This window comes from Vidua chalybeata, chromosome 1 (genome assembly GCF_026979565.1).
Source record: "Vidua chalybeata isolate OUT-0048 chromosome 1, bVidCha1 merged haplotype, whole genome shotgun sequence".
NCBI lineage: Eukaryota > Metazoa > Chordata > Aves > Passeriformes > Viduidae > Vidua > Vidua chalybeata.
In genome coordinates this window covers 70,500,683-70,519,762 of record NC_071530.1, presented here as the reverse complement: position 1 = coordinate 70,519,762, position 19,080 = coordinate 70,500,683, and the positions used below count along the sequence as shown (strand labels likewise).

Sequence of the window (19,080 nt, the reverse complement as noted above, 5' to 3'; positions counted from 1 at the left end):
TCTTGTCCTCAAGGCCTTTCACCATCTTTGTCACTCTCCTCTGTACACTCTCTTATAGTGTGATGTCCTTCTTACATTAGGGTGCTCAAAGCTGCACAGGACTCGAGGTGAGGCCACATCAGTGCAGAGTAGAGTGGGAAAATCATAGAATCAGAGAATAGTTTGGGTTTCAAGGGACATTAAAGATGTCCCCTGCCTTTGGCAGGGTCAATCACCTCCCTCAACCAGCTGGTGATGCTGAACCTGATGCACCCCAGTATGTGGTTGGTCCTTTTGGCTACCAGGACACCCTGTTGACTCATATTCAACTTGCCATCGACCCAAACCCACAGATTTCTTTATGCAGGACTGTTTTTAACCTCTCATCCCCCAGTCTGTACTTGCAATGAGGATCACCCATCACAGATGGAGAATCTTGCACTTGCTTTTGTTAAATTTCACACATTTGGTGATTGCTGAACTCTCTGGTCTATCCAGACCTCTTTCCAAGACCCTCGAGGGAGTCCACAGATCCTCCTAGTTCAGCATAGCTGGCATATGCCCACATTGGCATGTTCACTTCAGCTTTTTCATCATCATCTTAGAAGGATAACTAATAATCATTATTTTGTGGGCCCAAAGCTTAAAAGGAAAGCAACGTGTGATACATGCTCTGTGATTTGGCGTCCAGGCACACCTCCTGCTATTTAATCATATGTCAGATTTTCTTCTGGCTACCTAGCACCAGAAAGCACTTCTGCCTCTCCTGATGTCTCTGTCACACCTCCCCTCCCCTCCTGACCTACATGCTGACAGACAACGACTCATCAAGGGGATTGTAGATTTATACGGCACATTTATTTTCACAAGAGGAAGCAGACTGAGACAAAGAACACTGCACTGCCTAAACTTTTGACAGCAGTACAGGAGACTACTCTGCTGAACAGAGATCACAGTTACGTCCCATATGTTCTAAAGAATTATGTTGTACAGACTTTGAGATCCCTCTCCTGTCTTCCCCCCATTCTCCTCCAGCTTTTGGAAATCACACAGTGCTTTGCAGAGGTCAGAATGGTTTCTTAACTGTTTGTCCATTCTATTATTTCAATACAGAACAATAGCTTTTATAAGTGAAATATATTTGCTATTATATATTATGATTGTCCCACAGACCATGAAAGCTCTAGCTGGATTTCACAGTTCCTTCATCATCTGTCAGGCCATTAAGTTACTCATGGAAGATCTGAGAGATACAAGGCAAGTGCATACACAAATACATTTAGAACTGACTATTTTTTACTTTGTCTAGAGTGATGTCTTGCTGTTAACCCCTGAGAATAAAATACTTTGCTATAAAACCACATTCATAGAAAGATCTTTTATAAATATTCCAGCTTCTCAAAGTAAATGTTCCTGTTTTTGACTTTAATCTCAATTGGTTTTGTCCCATGCACCCTACTTTACTTCCCCATTTTTTTTTTTTTTTGAAGAATAAAAGGCTAAATCCTGTCCTTCCATCTCTTCTGTCTAGCATGGCTGCATTTTGTACATTCACAAAGGACTACCTGAAAGGGAGTTCTGGTCTATTATTACAACCTTAATAACAAATTGACTAATTATTGATGAATTGTCTAGTAACTGCTTATTATGTGTGACATCACTAAGGTTTTCACATTTTTTTGTTCTTTTCTGCCATCCCAGTATCTCGTTGCAAATGAAGCATTATTTCCCAGCCTTTTCTCCAGCCCAATGGTCCTGATGTACTGGTGGAAAGCACTGTTACACAGAATAAAATACTAATATTTGTTCTCCCTTCAATCAAACCCAAACCCATTGAAACAAAAAAACTGACCTAATACCATTAATTTATTTTATGGTGTCAAAAGTCAAACTTCTGAAGGACAGCAATGGGTGGGTCACAACTCAGACTGTATAAATTCCTAAGGGCTCAGCCAGTATACCCACATACAGCTGGAAAGCTGTATTGTCTTTGGTACTGAAGCTTGAAGGTAAGCATTTCTCCAGGAAAATTTACCTTCTTATTGCATTATTTCTTGGTTCTGACTAAACTTAAAAAGAGAGAAGTTATTGTCTTGTGTTTGATATTTTTCAGGACAGAATATTTACATGATATTCTCTACAAATCTCACCAGTGTATATGCATTCTACCCTATTTTATTATGTGTAAAATCTGAATGTTTGTGGTTTTGGGGAGATTTTTGAAGTTATTCTCTGTGCTTAAAATGTTATTTTGTGCTCAAAACATGATTTTATTTCAGAGCATCTTATCTTCCCATTCCGTATCTTTTAAGATTGATTTTGACAGACAAGTAATAAGTTCCCTTGCTTGACCTCTGGTTCAAAAGAGTGCACTGAATGCAGAACTGTGGCGTTTAGTGAATTTGCTAAGTTTATTTTAGTGTGAAATTTCTCTAAGAGTTGCATTCCTGAAAAAAACAGCTGGTGAACACAACATAAAAAGGTACGTGGGTGGACAGATGTACAATTTAAAAATAATTTATAAGTGGTAACATGTATACAGAAATGAAAGTGAGAGAAAAATGTGTGTGTCTGTATGTGTATATCCAAGAGGCCACCATAAAACACTTTTGTGGAGTTTAACACTACAAAGAGAAATTTGAGATCATAGCATTTAGCTCCTACATAAGGGGCTGGATTTTGAAAACAGCAATTTAATTTCTCAGACAGATTATAGTCTGAGAAAAAATAGCATATTTATACAGAGCAAGCTATATCTGAAAGCACAATGCAATGAAACATGAATTTTGTGCATCGGTCTTGCTCCTATATTAGGTGACCTTAGACAAATTATATTGCCTGTCCATGCTTCCATTACTTAAACAAGAGTAAGATACAGGCCTTTGAAGATCTACTGACAGTAAGTACTGTGCAACAAATAGATACTTTACAACACCTACTTATTTTTAGAAAATAAATATAACTAGTCTCTGCTTTTACCTGTATCTGTCCAGTCCTAGACCAAATGGAAATATAATTTGTGATTAAATTTCCAGCTTGGCAAGTATATGAAAGACATAATATTTTTCTTGTTTTCATCAAGCTGCTACAAAGTACTAAGGAATTTTAGCCTTCAGTGAATGAAAACAAGTACAGGCAAATGTTTGACTGCTTTGAAAAGGTAAACAGAAATCACATATGGATTCCAGATCTCTGAGGAACTGTTAAAAAAGGTAAATGTATAGAAATGCAGCAGGAAACAGATTTGTGAAAACAGTTTCTAACATGCATGAGAGGTGAGCACAGCAACAGACATGTTAACATAGAATAGAATGATTTACAAATTACTTGTTTATATTTTATAGCCTGAAAATTCCTATTAAAGTGCATGTGCTGTGTGTGTATGCCATTCCCATCATTACATTGTTATTGTACTTCTGTTCTTTGCTCTAGGCAATACTGCTGCACAATGGCCTCCATCGGTCCAGTGAGCACAGAAGTTTGCTGTGACATATTCAGGGAGCTGAGAAGCCAGAGTGTCCAGGAGAATGTCTGCTACTCCCCTCTGCTCATCATTTCAACCCTCTCCATGGTCTACATGGGTGCAAAAGATAACACCAAGGCTCAGATAGAAAAGGTGAGACTATGTTTAGGATTTAAACCCTCCTGCTGCTCAACAGAGCCACAGCCCTTAAAGATATGATAATGTCCCTCAGAGGCTAAAAAATGTGGATCCAGAGTTACCAAAATGTGTATCCAGAGTTATCAAAAGCTGTGGCCACCTGAAACTCCCACAGTGTTAAACAAATGCATCAGCCCAAAATCTTGAGACTGGACTTAAATTTTATCATAGTTTAGGACTAGAATTCTCACATTCTAGTGACCCTTTCTTTGGAATAGGGAAAGGAGACAAAATCTATAGGGAAAGAGCCAAAACATATGCACAGACTGCAAAGTGTTTCATGTGTTTCCTACAGCTCTCACTATCTTCACAGAGAGTGGCTGGCTTGTTACCTATAAGACGGTTGGCATTGTTGGTAGCACACACTGGAGCTGAATCCTAGATGCTCAATAGAAAAAAGGATCATCTAAGCAGGCAACAGTATGCATGGCTATTCAGAGACGGAACAGATAGATTGCACTTTTTGAGTCATTCTCAGTTAGTCAATAGGTTTGCTTCAAACATTATGTGTTAATCTCAGTTGCACAACTTTTTTCTTGTCATACCAGTTATTTCAACTACTGTTTTTCTTAATTACAGGCTATCCACTTTGATAAAATCCCAGGATTTGGAGAGAGTACTGAATCTCAGGTACAGAAACAATTTAATCCCTTCTCTATGTCAGTTTCTCCTGGGAGCAAAATCTATCAGATAAAGCAGTCTCGTAGCAGTTCCAACCCTACTCCAATGTGCAGCTAGTGCTCTTCATCCAACTTTTGGGGGAACACTTCATTCATAAGAATGAACAGAGAAGGCAGGCAACAGAGAACTCAGAGCAAGCATAAAATGAAATCCATCACCGTAACACTGAGCCAACAGGGGGAAATTATTGATATTTGTATGATTAGGCAAAGTAGATAGTGGTTAAGTAGGAGTGGTTGGTAACTGATCTGCTGAAGCTAGATTACTGTAGCAGGTAATGAAAAGCAACCCCCACCTCCAGAATGGTATGATGAAATTACAGTAGAAAACTATAATTTTAAGCACTGAATTGTATATTGTATATTACAAAATTACTACATCAGCATAGGATGAACAGTTTTATAAGCAGGAGCAACTGAACTATTCTACTCCTTTCATATAGTATGTAATACCTATTCATCATTAAAACTAGGATAACATCATCTGTATTTTTATTTGTATTCATGTCAATCAGTGCGGTACATCTGTGAGCATCCACAATTCACTTAAGGACATCTTCACCCAAATCACCAAACCAAGTGACAATTATTCGATCAGCATTGCCCGCAGACTTTATGCTGAAGAGAAATACCCAATTCTGCCGGTGAGTTGCTCTAAGATCTGATATGAATGTCAAAACTGTAACTTTCTGTAATGCAAAAAGCACTCTCAGAAGTCTTGGTTCTGCTAAAGAAATTTTCTTTCATATGGAAAGATTCTCTCTATCACAGCTAATCCCTGAAAATCTTGAGAAAAAAATGTGACTAAAAGATGTTTGTGCAAAGTACAATAAAGATCCAATCAAGTCAGGGTATAACTAATAAAGGTAATTTTTGCTGGCAAGAGATAACTCCAACTCTTTTCTCAACTTGCAAAACAAACCTGGAAAAATGACTTCAGGTTCTCAAAAACATTCCAAGGTTTTCCATTGAAAGGAACATTTAATTTGAAATTCAAGGAGAATACCATTGCAAAAAAAAAAAAAAAACAATTTAAAAGTGGGCAAAGAGAAAAAAAACCCATACTTAACTGAAACTAATGTTGATTTTAGATTAAACTCAGCTCCAAAAATTATTTTTTAAAAACATGGGCATATACTCTTGCTTGAAAAAATGCATGTCTAATCTTAAGATGCTTATGAACTAGCTCATGGTGTAGTGATTAGGCTAAATAAGCAGGTTGTTTATAACTGTTAATTTCATTCTTGCCTTTTACATCTGCAAAATGCTTTAGCATTCTGATCTGAATTGCATACACTTTCTTTGCAGGAATACATTCAATGTGTGAAGGAACTGTATATGGGAGGTTTGGAATCTATCAGCTTTCAAACAGCTGCAGAAAAATCCAGAGAGCTCATAAATTCCTGGGTTGAAAGTCAGACAAATGGTAAGACGAACCTAAATATCAGCATAGGTATTTCCCTTCTGCCACCCTGTTTGAACAACATGTGAGAACATTTAAGTCAGGTAATGAAAAACCAGTACCTCTACCTCTGCTCCTTCTCTTGGATAATAGATCAGTTCCCTGATACAGAACTATCATCTAACAATTTCTTTTTTCCTCAGACACACCCCTGTTAGAGGACTCTCTCTATCTGTAGAGGCTTTGTAGATATGTAATATTTCCAGTCCTGATAAAAGGGACAGCACTAAAGTATGCTTTTTATGCATTGACAAATTGACAGCAATGTTTCAACTTTTGTTTGAAGCAAAAAGTATTAATTGTTTGGCTGGGAGACCATCCTGGGATACAAGGTTCCAATGGTTCTTCCTGTTGACACAAAATATGCTAATTTTGTATCAAGTAAAACTCTGGATCTTCTATCTCTCACTATAATTCTTCATAGGGAGAGAAACAACAACCACTGCCAACATCAGTAAGCAAATCAACATTGGAGCTACAAGATAACAGCTACAAAACCAAAGCAATATCCTTGCCCTACACTCTCCTTCCCACAAATTCTTTACCCTCCATTTAATGTTGTAATTGCCAAGTAAGTTGTGTTATACACAGATGTATTATACATGTTCTCTTTTCCTATGCATTTTGAAAGGGTCGATCAAAAATATCCTTCAACCAAGCTCTGTGAGTTCACAAACTGACATGGTCCTGGTCAGTGCCATCTACTTCAAGGGATTGTGGGAGAAAGCATTTAAGGAAGAAGATACCCAGACAGTTCCTTTCAGAATTTCTGAGGTATGTGGGCATACATCACTTCAAAGGTGTCAGCTTCTAGAATTTATGAGGGGAGTAGACAAGTTGCTGTACAATCTTCCTGAAAAAGAGCAATTATCAGCTTTAACCATAAGTACGCATTTCTACACTCTAGGAATAATCTTTCTGAAAACTATATTATTTTCTTTGGTTTTGCAGCAAGAAAGCAAACCTGTGCAGATGATGTCTCAGATTGGTACATTTAAAGTGGCAGAGATCCCTTCTGAGAAATGCAGAATCCTGGAGCTTCCATATGCCAGTGGGCGACTGAGCCTGTGGGTGATGCTGCCCGATGATATCTCCGGCCTGGAGCAGGTATGGCCCTGGAAGCTTGGTTTCAGAAAACCATAAACACAGTGAAATTTTACGTCCAAAGAAGTTCTTCACAATAAAGCTATCTTAAAGCACATCCCTAGCACAGATCTGAATATTGGCAGCATGGGATTGTTGCATAGAGGCACGCAGCTATCTCAGTGGTCCTGCAAAAGTTTGTGTGAGGATGGATTGCTAAGCAACTGCTTTAGTGGGTTGAATTTTTGTCACTGCAGGACAAATTCTTTTCAGATAAGCAGCTGTTACTCAAGCAGCTTGAGCGCCAAAGCTTTTCTATCTCAATTTCTGCATTCTGAGGAACTTACTGGGAAGTTCATCTTAGCTTGAGTATTTGTAATTATTGAATAGTTTGACAGCCTTCAACATGCTTCCTTCATGCCTTCAAAAATTAAACTATCTAAAAATTGAATATGAGTACTGGAATGGTTAAAGCTATTTCAGAAAGTAAAACATACATGACATATTACTGTTGATATGAAAAGAATATAGCCATTAGCAGGAATGCAGTTTGAATAGGAAAAGTTATGCAATAAATCCGAGTTCATTGAAATAATTGCACACTAACTCAAAGACCCTAAATTATAAAAATAGAATCATTTGGACACAGCTAAATTACTTCAGTATTAACTGAAGAAAGCTCATTTATTACTGAAGAAATGTAGCTGTGTTCAAATGCCTCTAATGCTTACTAATACTTCAGGTATTAGTAAAACCATTAACACTTCCTTACTTGGAGGTCTTAAATGTAGATAGAGCTTACAACTCATAAGCACAGAATGACTTCTGGAATATATTTCTGAAGAAAAGATAAATAGGCTTTGGGAAATTTGCTGAGTAGCTATCTAATCAAGGCTATTAGTTGCCAGTGAGCTTATTAAAGAAATAGGAAGCAGAACAGAGAAGAGAAAGTCATGGTTTACTTTCCTCTTCTAGACATATTAATTCATATAAACCCAGAAAATACACCATAACAAAAGCAGTCAGTTTAAGAGGAAAAATACTCAAATGGTACTGCATTGCTACAAAAGAAGTTTTGCTCACATCCCAGAGATCTAATTTGTTTGTTTCCTTGCAGCTTGAGACCGCAATCACCTTTGAAAATCTCAAGGAGTGGACCAGTTCCAGTAAGATGGAAGAGAGGAAAATTAAAGTTTATCTCCCCCGCATGAAGATTGAGGAAACATATAACCTCACATCTGTCTTAAAATCCTTGGGTATCACTGACCTATTCAGTTCATCAGCCAATCTGTCTGGCATCTCTTCAGCAGGGAGCCTGAAGGTGTCTGGAGCATTCCATGAGGCATTTGTGGAGATCTATGAAGCAGGCAATAGGGTGGCAGGCTCATCAGGAGCTGGGGTAGATGACACAAGTGTCTCTGAAGAGATTAGGGCTGACCACCCTTTCCTCTTCTTGATCAAGCACAACCCAAGTGACAGCATCTTGTTCTTTGGCAGATGCTTTTCCCCTTAAAGAGAGGAAAGCTTAAAGAGTTTCTATCCCCCACAGCAAGACCCAAGGTGCTGCAGTATCAGGGGTAAAAAGAAACACAAACTTTCTCTTTTATCCATATTTTCTAAAACCAGAATGCTTTATTAAAAGAAAAAAAAAAAAAAGTTAAGGCAGAGAAATTTTGCCAGGAAAGCAGAGGCCATTTGCCTTTCCTTTCTGCTGAGTATTATTATTTACTCATAGATGAAGAGTTGCAAGAATGAAAATCTGACCCAAAGAAAGCATAAGCATTAACAGAGATGTTCCTGGTGCAATTTAATAATAGTAGTGCTGAATCATCACACTGAAAAACCACATCACCTTTTTTGGAAAAAAATTGCAGTCTTCTAACTGATCCAGGTTTCTTACAGATAAATTTTGTGGTGACTCCTCTGGAATAAGTCACTCAAAATTTCGTAAATTAAACTCTAAACTACTACCAACCATACCTACTCTGACAAAGCAATTGATTTTTATTTCTACCCCTGATACTGCAAGGCTCTTCCTCACTTTCTAAGGATGCATTATAGGAAACTTATAATTCATATATTCATGTATTTCTTCTTAAGCCTTTTTGGGTCAATCATCATGACCAAGCATGGCAGGTTGCTATTAAAATTTTCTCCATGTATCCTATCCCTGTATTACAATGGGTCTTGTGGGTGTACACTTTTGCTCCTTTAATCATAATAAACAGCATTTAAGCAAATGCTTTTCGTTTGGAGTATTTTAAACATACCTGGGACAGGGTAATCCTGGCTATGTGTACAAATCTGCGGCTTTGGCTGGGTGGCAAGTTGAACATGAATCAGCAGTGCCCTGGCAGCCAGGAGGGTCAGCTTGGGGTGTCCTGGGGGGCATTAGGCACAGCATGGCCAGCCAGGCAAGGGAGGGGATTGTCCCTGCTCTGCACCGGGGCAGCCTCACCTCGAGTGCTGGGGGCAGTTTTGGGTGCCACAGTATAAGAAGAACATCACACTCTGAGAGTGTGTGCAGATGAGGGGGACCGAAATGGTGAAAGCTCTCAAGGGCAAAACTTACAAGGAGTGTCTGAGGTCACTTGGCTTGTTCAGCTTGGAGAAGAGAAGGCTGAGGGATGACCTCATCTCAGTCTACAACTTCCTCACTGGGGGCAGGGGAGGGGGAGGTGCTGTTCTCTGTCTGGTGACCAGCAAGGGCATGAGCAAATGGAATGAGGCTGTATCAGGATTGGACATTAGGAAGAGTTTCTTCACCCAGAGGGTTGGTCATTGGAACAGGCTTTCCCAGGAATGTGGTCATGGTGCCATGCCTGTTAGAGTTCAAAGAGCATCAGGACAATGCTCTTAGTCATATGGTTTTATTTATAGATAGTTCTGTGAGGAGCAGGGAGTTGGACTCAATGATCCTTATGAGTCCGTTCCAACTTGAAATATTCTGTGTTTCTGCAATTTTTCTGCCTGAGTTGGTTCATTGATTTCAGAGAGGTGAGGAATGAGTCTGTCATAACTCAGGACTAAGAGAGAATATTGAGACCAATTTTCTGCCAGGAAGGGACCTGTGTGACCCATACTCCTTCATGCATGCTACTCAAACTAGTCAGATGCCACAATTTCTGCACAAAACATGATTCATCCAGTTTCTCTGAAACAGCAGTTGATAAACAATCTGAAAGGCAGCTGGATATGTGCAGAATCTACATGCTAGTGAGACTCAGCATTGCCTCAGAGAATAGAGGGGAATGGGAAATGGGAAGGAGTTTTTTTATTTATCTTTATGGTGTGTTTACAAAGATTTATGAGCTTTTATTCAGAAGCTAAAGAGAATAATCATGCTAGGAAATGGGATGTCTATGGTGAGTTATAGTTTTTCTCTGAAATTATTTATTCATCTCTTTGACACTGAAGCAAGAAATGAAACAGAACTGTGAGGAACTGTCACAACGAAGCACTAGAAGAGTAAAACAGAAAGATTTTGGGTGTGCAGTTACTGCAAGAAGGCTATGTTCTTTCCTGATTCCAGTTTGGACAGCATAACATCAGTGCTGGGAGAACTGTGATGGAATGTTTTTTCAGTTCCACCACACAGTATTTACTTGTTCTACTTGTCTTGGCTTCCCCTGCACCATCCTCCAAAATAACACATACTTTGGCAGGACCTAGAGGACACAACTTGCTGGTAGCAAAGATGATCTTGCAAAAGAGCAAAGATAACATGACACCACCTTCACTGGTATGCAAATAGTTCAAATATATTCCTTCACTTTCTTTTATCTTAGCTGATTGCTGATCAAGAGATAACAATGGGGAAACTTATTGCAAGAGACCTAACAGTGTGTTTAATATGGTCCTAGAGTTTCTGGTGATCTGGTCATGGAAATAGGGCAGCTAAATTCCTAAGGACACTAAAATTTCAGCAGCTTTTTTCTAAAACTACAATATTTCCAGGGTGTTTTAGTTTTTATCAATTAAAGCATACTTCTTCACAAACAGAAGACACAAAGAAATACATCTGCTCCTGTATATAGACAGATATTTTCACTGCTGCCTCCTAATTTCTGTTGACTTCAGCTGCCAGCACAGCAACAAGCAGTCATATTCTTGTTCCCAGTAGTCACTTCCTTAAAAGAAAAAAAACCCCATGTATTCCCAGTCCTGTTTTCAGAAACCATTTTCGAATTTTGCAAATCATACACCCATTAAAGAATCTGGATCTACCCCCAAGCTATGTGCCAGACATCAGACCTCCACCACTCAGCATGGAACAAATCCTCTCCTTTGTGCCAACAAATGAGGCTACAGTTTCATCTCACCATCCTCAAAGAAACAAAATAGTTAGCATCATGTCCTAGAGACTCCAGCTTTCTGCTGTGCCATGAAGTACGGGTGGATTATGCTCTTGATTGCCCACAGAATGTCTTTCAGCACAAGTATGGAAGAAGGCTCATACTCACAGCTTTAGGATCTGTCATTAGAGGTTTTATTGCTCTACCATCACACCTCATATATATTTGTAATTTCTAGCATGCATTCAAAGGATTAATGAGTTGTGACGATACAAGACCACACTTGTTTGCTTTCTTGTGGTCTTACAGTGGGAAGGTAATTCCTTAGAGATGACAGAATTTGACCCTGAGGCATTACTATTTATTCCAGTACTAACTATTCTAATACATAAAAATGCAAGTAATATTGCTTGGTTGAACAAAGTCAGTTATTTGCAAAAACTGGTTTCCTGAAGTTCACAGAGTTAGAGAGTAACTTGTGTTGGAATGGGCAGCTGACAGTCACCTGATCTTAACTTCAGAAACACATCAGGGCCCTTCCCAGCCAAATGCTGCATATCTTTAAATTTGGAGAATCCCCAGTGCTAGGACTAATTTAATTTTAAACATAAATCCAAATATTACTAATGTAGAAATAGTGTAGACTATCTAGCCAGCTTAGTTTTCTCTCACCAAATGAGAGTTGGCCACATGTGAAAATGAGCCCCACCAGTTCCTTCATTTTGATTCTCCCATGTCCAGTCCACAAAGATCTCACTGTTTTCCCTGACTTTTAAACCTCTTGGAGCCAATGCAGAACACCACTGAAAATCCCAATGAGTGTTTAGTCAACCATGTGAACAGGTAATTCCTAGGAAATTCCATCATTCCTAACAATGATTATGAACAAAAGTGAAATAATAGATAGCTTCATGCTACACATTTTTAGTCCAGAAGCAAAATTTATACTTTATCTACATTTTATTTTATGGCACTGTCACTGGGATATTGTTTGCACCTGGCCTCTATTTCCTCGTTGTTACAGTATTGAACTTCCCAAGAAAAAGAGTTTAATACCATATAGTCCAACTGTCTTGTGAAAGGAACAAATGGTCTCAAATTTCATTCTACTCCCAGAAAAAAAAAAAAAATCTAAGCTAATTTTGTGTTCTTATTTCTTTAACTCATTCATAACTTTCCTATTTTTTTTCTAAATGCTAGCAATAACATCCCACAGCAAGCAAACAATGAATTTCTATTAGTGGCACCTTCAGACAACAGGAAAAGGTTCCTAGAGGTGAGAAAATCGTTACAAGGAAGGCTGACTTCTTAGTCACACAGGTAAAATTCCAATATAGTGGCTTTGATAAGACGCCAATGAGTGGGAGAATAGTGAGGTGCCAGATGTGTTTTTGTAAGGAACGGAATTACAGATCAAAGGGGGCAGAGGAGGAATCGTTGAACTTCACAGGGCTGTATGCAGGAGCAGTTCCTTTTTCCTCTCCCCTCTTTTCTCTTTCATTCTGCCTCATTTCCCTTGCATGTGGTTCATTAACCATCTTTCCCCAAGATACTGACTATCCCCACCCTTACCATGCCCTCCTTTTTCCTCCTTGCCCTTAAGCAATCTCTACTTCTGTGGGCAATGAGGGAAGAGGGCAGGGCTGGAATCAAGGCTTGATTCTAAGAGGAGAAATGTCAGCGTGAGGAAGAAAGTGGGAGGACAATTTACCCCTCCTACTGCCTGGAGGGACCATCTGCTATGAAATTGTGCTGTGTCAGCTACAGAGGCTATGCTGCATCGCAGCTGCATCTGCATGAGGTGGGGGGAGAGCCCCTACCTCCAGCCACAAACAGAGAGCCATTGCTCTGCCTTCCTTGCACAGCTTTTGGCAACTTTCCTTAGCCTGATGTTGCCTCTGTTCCACTGAATTCAAATTGGTCTTGACCTATGTGTTGGTCTGTCTGTGTTCCCAGACAAGGGATTAGCAACCACAGAAGCAAGGGATCTTGAAAAAGATAAAGGATATTAAGGAATATTAAGCCAAAGGTCTAGAAAAGTAAGGGTGATACACTAAAGCAGCTGAAAGGGACTACTGCATTAGTTTTAAACTACACAGAGAGAGTTCTGCTTTTGGCTTTCAAAGAGCTAAAACAGCCACAGATATCAGTACAAAAGATAATAGAGCCATGAAGATCTCCTTACAGCTGAATCATAAGACTTTGGAAATGCTTTGGTAAAGAGCAGATGGTCATCAGGATAGTTTTAAAGAAGGTCCTCTGTGTAATACCCTGCAAGTTCACACTTTGCCTCTAACAAAAGTTTGTGGAACAAAATGAAAACTTTCAATCTTATTTTACCTGAGAGCAGAAATGAACATGAGATCATCTTGTATTACTTGTCATGTATCAGGTCATTAATTTCTCCTTGGTTGTGAAAAGCTTGCCAACTTGAACCATGCAAAGGACATCAGGTCTCAAGAGATTTATATCCTTTTTGCAACAGGCAGGGAATGTGAGAGATACAAAGAAGCAATGGCATGGGCATTGATGAGACACGTTCAAGTAATGCTTATGACACTACAGCTTAGCCAAGGTCCTTGTCAATCCAAAGGGGAAATTCCACTCCAAGCCCTCATTTTTGGAGTCTCCCTCTTCCAGGACAAAGCATTAATGCTGCTGTATGTGCACTTAACCAGGTATTTTAGGTCAGTTCTAAGGTTAGCCTAAAAAGCATGAAACTATGAAGGGGCAGCAAGAGCCAAGCAGATCAGTGAATAGCAAAGATTTTCTGTACACTTTCGTCAAGTGATTATTGGGAAAATTCTCCTGATGATACTCCTGAAAACACCAACTGCCTTGGGAAACTCCAGGCCATTCCACCAAGCAAGAATATTTGCAATCAAACTGTATGAAAAACAGAGCAAATGTCTAAATGTCTTTCTTAAAAGAGAGTCTTTCCTCTACATTCTGCTCTGACATAAGGCTCCTTTTTAGGATGGGCACCCATTTAGAAATGTGTGTTGAAGATATACTGACTTGACATACTTGATATTCACATTGTTCACCTCATAATGTGGCACATCCTTCACTATTGTACTGACAGGAGAAAATGGGATCAGCTTTCTGATTCAGTAGTTGTGTAGCTGACATACAGTTCCACCCTTTGAGAGTTTTCTTTGGAAAAATGACACGTTTCAGCCAAAGTGTACGCAAGCCGCACATGCGTCATGACTCATAATGCAGAACTGTGTATCATGGCTGAGAAATTAAGGCCACTCTTCATATTTCTGGTGTCATCTGTGACCTGTGATACTTTTTAAATGCTCACCACCTGAGTCATTCAAAGGAAAACTGCACCCTTGTATGTGTGGAAACAGTATGCATATTCATTCACAGACAAACTGCCCCGTTTCAGATATACAAATCAGTCCTTTATCAGAAGTGCTGTGCTTCTTACCAGAGCAGAATTTCTTAGGACAAACATTGCCTTTATTAGTTACAGTGCCGAAGCTAAAGTATGTAGAAGTAATACTAAAGTAAGAGGAATTATGCTGGGACTGTCAAATTTTACCACACCTTTGCCTCTGCAGGTGTGGAACAAAATGCCTCAATAATATTTATACAGGAACCTCACCACACCCTTTGGGAACTCATAAGGTTTTGCATAGTGTTAGACTATGTCAGCAAGGATTGCTTGGCAAGGGAATGCTTGCAAATTTACTTGTAGGAGGTGCACAACAGATCACTATCTACTTTGTTTCAAAATAAAGACACGTGTATTATCGACCAAAGCTTTAAAGGGAAAAAGGATACTCAAAGAATGAATATCTCTTTAACTTAAGAACTGAGATATCAGTTTGATAAAAACTTACCATCACACATAAAATTCCTTTACAGCACAGCCCAAAATCTGGTATAATCAGTCTAGGTGATGCATATATGTTTTTTTTTTCAGTTGGCAATGTTAGGTACAGCTCATGCCATGCTCTCAGTTACACTATGACAGAGTTATCACCCAGGAAAGAGCCCTCCTTAGCATAGAAGATGTTATGTTTCTAGTCATAGAATCATGTGCTGAGGTAGAAGAGACCCATGAGGATCATTGAACCAAACCTGCCCAGGACACCTCAAGAGCCACACAATGTGCCCTGCGAGTGTCGTCCAAATGCTCATTGAACTCAGACAGGCTCAGTGCTGTGACTGCTTCCCTGGGGATCCTGTTTGTCATGGTTTGACACTGGCGCAATGCCAGCATCCCCATGAAAATGCACCTTTTCTAAATAAATGCTGTGAGATGTTATCAGGAACAGAGCAGAGCAGGCCCAAGATTAATAACAAAGGAAAAAAAAAACTTTATTAAACTACTACTAATACAGAAAACACATAAACTAAATCTAGGATGAAGACCTTTTAAACTACTCTTCTTCTTCCCACTTCTAAAAACACTTAGCTATAAAACATTACCCAGGATTCTTGATCAAATTACTACCCTTCAGGTAATCTATACTCAAACTATCAAGGGAGAGAGAAGTCTCTCTTGCACCACAGACCCCCCAGGAAACACAGCTGCTCCCCTGTGTTTCCCTGTCACACATGGTAACCGCCCGGAAAAAAAAATCTGTGTGACATTCTCTATTCTATGTCACAGTGCTCTCACTACTGTGCATGGACAGACTGTTCATAGGGCTCCTTTAAGGATGCTTTGCTACGGACTCAAAAATACAACAGTTCAGTTTCTCATCCTGGGACTACAGTTCCCCCCATTTTCTCCTGGGGCCGAGGGGTCCAAAAACAGGACTCATCTTCTTCCTGAAGACAGAGGGTATCACCATTCCCTCTTCAGCTCTCTTCGTTTTTCATTATTCTTGTGCTGTTTGAAGCTGAAACAGGTCTCCCTGGGTCACCACTGCATCCCCCTAAAATGCAGTCTCTATTGCAGGAGATTTTAGTTCAGTCTATGGCTAACAAGAAAAGTCCAACTAAAAGCTACTTCATCATTTCTTCCCACCTAAATATTCCTTCTTCTAACATCTCAGGTCCCGGACTGTCTCTCTTCTACTACAAATCAAAAAAGAGTAATACTTTTAAAAAGCCCTCATTTCTTAGAAAGGGTTAAAAGTTCAGACTCCCTGGACGGCCGATATCTCAGTCTAGTGTTCCACCTCCCACGCTGGGCATTCCCCCCCGCTTCTCCTTCTCCTCTGCCAGCAGATTTCTAGGTGCCGCCAGGCTCTCTGTCTCTTTCCCTCTTGGGAGGGGAGAGGCAAAAGCATCTCCACTTCTCTCCACCCTTCCGTCTACAAGAGCTAGCTAAGTTCCAAACCCTCAGCCCCCTCGGCCTACCTGGACAAGGCCGCGTGGCTTCCCCTCCCCCACCCAGCCCGTGGCTGGGCAGGGGAGAGTCTGCACTCTCTGACGACCGGAACCAAAAAAGAGAGTTCTCCTGAGAGTTCTTGCTTTTAACCCCCTGTGTTCTCAGAAGCGTGTCCATACTTTCAGTGGTCACTCCAGGTGCTAATATCCAAACCTGACCACTGATTAGTTTGACCCAACTTCTTAAAAAAAATTCACTTCCATGTCAAACCACGACACTGTTCCAGTGTCCAATCATCCTCTGGGTGAAGAAACTTTTCCTGATATCCAGCCTAAACCTCCCTGGACTCAGCTTCATGCTGTTTCTTCAAGTCCTGTCACTGGTCATGAGAGTGAAGAGATCAGTACTTGCACCTCTACTTCCCCTTGTGAGGATGTTGAAGACCACAATGTGGTCTCCTCTGAGTCTCCTCTTCTCCAGGCTGAACAGAACAAGCAACCTCAGCTATTCCTCATACGGCTTTCCCTCAAGGCCCTTCACCATCCTCTCGGCCCTTCTTTGGACAGTCTCTAATAACTCAGTGTCTTTTTTATATTGTGGTGCCCAAAACTGCACACAGTATTCAAGGGGAGGCCACACGAATGCGGAGTAGAGCGCTTATCGCTCCTACTATTTTCTTGATTTCTGTGCCCCTGTGCTCCTTACAGTTTTTAAATTTAAATCACACAGAGATTAAAAATAATAAAAAAAAAAGCATCACACCTACAAAGGGATTAAAATATTAGCAGATTTCAAAACTCTTTTCCTCCCTATGCTTCCTGTATCTCCTAAAGTATTTTTAAAGGTTTGGAGGTATTTTAAATCCTTTAATGTTTAAAATCTACTGGCCAGAGTCAAACACTTGAATAGAGTGCTCTGCTGGGTGAATCAGAAATTCTTCCCTGCCAAGTAAATAAACAGTGCTTGCACTTGTAAAAAATACTTGAGGATGTCAGAGCTTTCCTCCAAAACTGAAGAGCTTTCCTTCAAACACCCCTTTTTCTTCTTTTTTTTTTTTTTGATCTACCTGAAATATAGAACATGTTGCGAATTAAATCAGATTTCCAAGATTTCCAAGAGCTATACAGAATTGATAGTAAAAATAAGCTACCAATGGGCATGAAAACTAGTCATGGAAAGTTGTATCCTAAAAATACTGTGTGAGAGCAGAAGCTACCACTTTTCGGTGACACCAAGTCTTGTTCTCAAGACCCTTAAGAAACTTCATAGGGCACTTTATAATGTTCTGTTCAGATATCAAACATATCACCCAGTCCTGAACCTAGGCACTAATGAGCTGAGCAACACACTGTGTAGACAAAATGACGTGTGCAAAATTACATTGAAACTGGAGGAAAAAAAAATGCCTTTATGTAGCCTGCCAATATTTGCCCTAACCAAATGGAAACATGAATGACTGCAGTCAAAGGGGCCACAGGTTTACTTCCCACAGGAAGGATACTACTAACACAAATATAAGTCTCCTAGTGTGCTGCTGTGTTGACTTAGTAAGGAGTGGGGGAACCACTGCTACTGAGTCAGCAGTAGCACCATGAAGTGAGTTGTGTCCTCCAGTGATGCTAATTTAAATAGATATTAGAAGATATTATCAACCCATCACTTTTATAAAGCATATTTTCTCTTCTGAGATTAGTATAATTTTAGTTACTCAGTATGTTTTTCTTATTTTTATGTCCTAACCACCAGCCATGCCATTTGAGAGGTGTTCTAAAAAGGTAGCTGTAAAACCATGTGCAAAAGCACAAACCTCTCATTCAGCCTAACCCAGCATTTCTGTGTAAACAAAACACCTCAGTCACTTCTTGTAAGGCAGTCACTTCTTGCAAGAAGTAGCACTAGTTATTAAATTAAGTTCACCCTGCTTTATAACCAGAAAATCCACACTAATTGCTCTAAGGGATGAAGTCTTTTCAGGGTATCTATCACTCTTCAACAACAGGGCTAAATTTGCAAAGATTACTCAAATCATTTATGCTTTGGAAACCATTTAGGCCAATGTAAACAGATTACAGATTACAACTTTCCCAGGCGCAATTAGTTCTGCAGTGAATACCTCTCCTACACTATACTGCTCTCTGTAAAACATAATAGATACACCTAATTACAACTCACACTGAAACATGCCCCTTTTGTGTAGCTACCATTTCAAAATATCCGAGGGGCAGGAAAACACCATCCAATTAAAGGGAGGAAAGAAACTTTAGGAAAGCTTTCAATTCCCAAGTTACATTGATACAGAAGTTTCACTATTGTCAAGGAATCTTTTTCAGCTATGCCCTGCACCTCATTATGAGGTCCTTCATGCAAACTTCTGCCCTACAACATAAATCCATGTTAAATGTATGCTTACAGACAGAAGGCCAGAAGAAAGCTCTCCAAAGGCAGTTTATGCCGAGGAAGCAGATCTTGTAAATGAGTCCTGCTCAGTGTCAGGGAGGTATCCAATTCCTACTCAGGTTTTCAAGGTGGAGGTATCAACAGTGCAGAGAGAAAAAAATTAAATAAAGGGCAAGGTAGGATTTTAAAGGGTGTTTCAGTTAGGAGTAAGAGTAGGGATGGACAGA

At 39.7% G+C, this 19,080-nt stretch overlaps 1 protein-coding gene across 1 annotated transcript; it reads left to right on the top strand.

Moving 5' to 3' along the window:
• Nucleotides 1–3,282: 3,282 nt before the first annotated feature.
• LOC128798574 (ovalbumin-like) lies at nucleotides 3,283–9,066 on the top strand. The gene is made up of 7 exons (XM_053962286.1): nucleotides 3,283–3,595; nucleotides 4,220–4,270; nucleotides 4,836–4,964; nucleotides 5,629–5,746; nucleotides 6,414–6,556; nucleotides 6,734–6,889; nucleotides 7,983–9,066. Exons 1-7 carry the CDS (start codon nucleotides 3,347–3,349, stop codon nucleotides 8,376–8,378), a joined length of 1,242 nt encoding a protein of 413 aa, XP_053818261.1. The 5' UTR covers nucleotides 3,283–3,346; the 3' UTR covers nucleotides 8,379–9,066.
• Nucleotides 9,067–19,080: the final 10,014 nt, after the last annotated feature.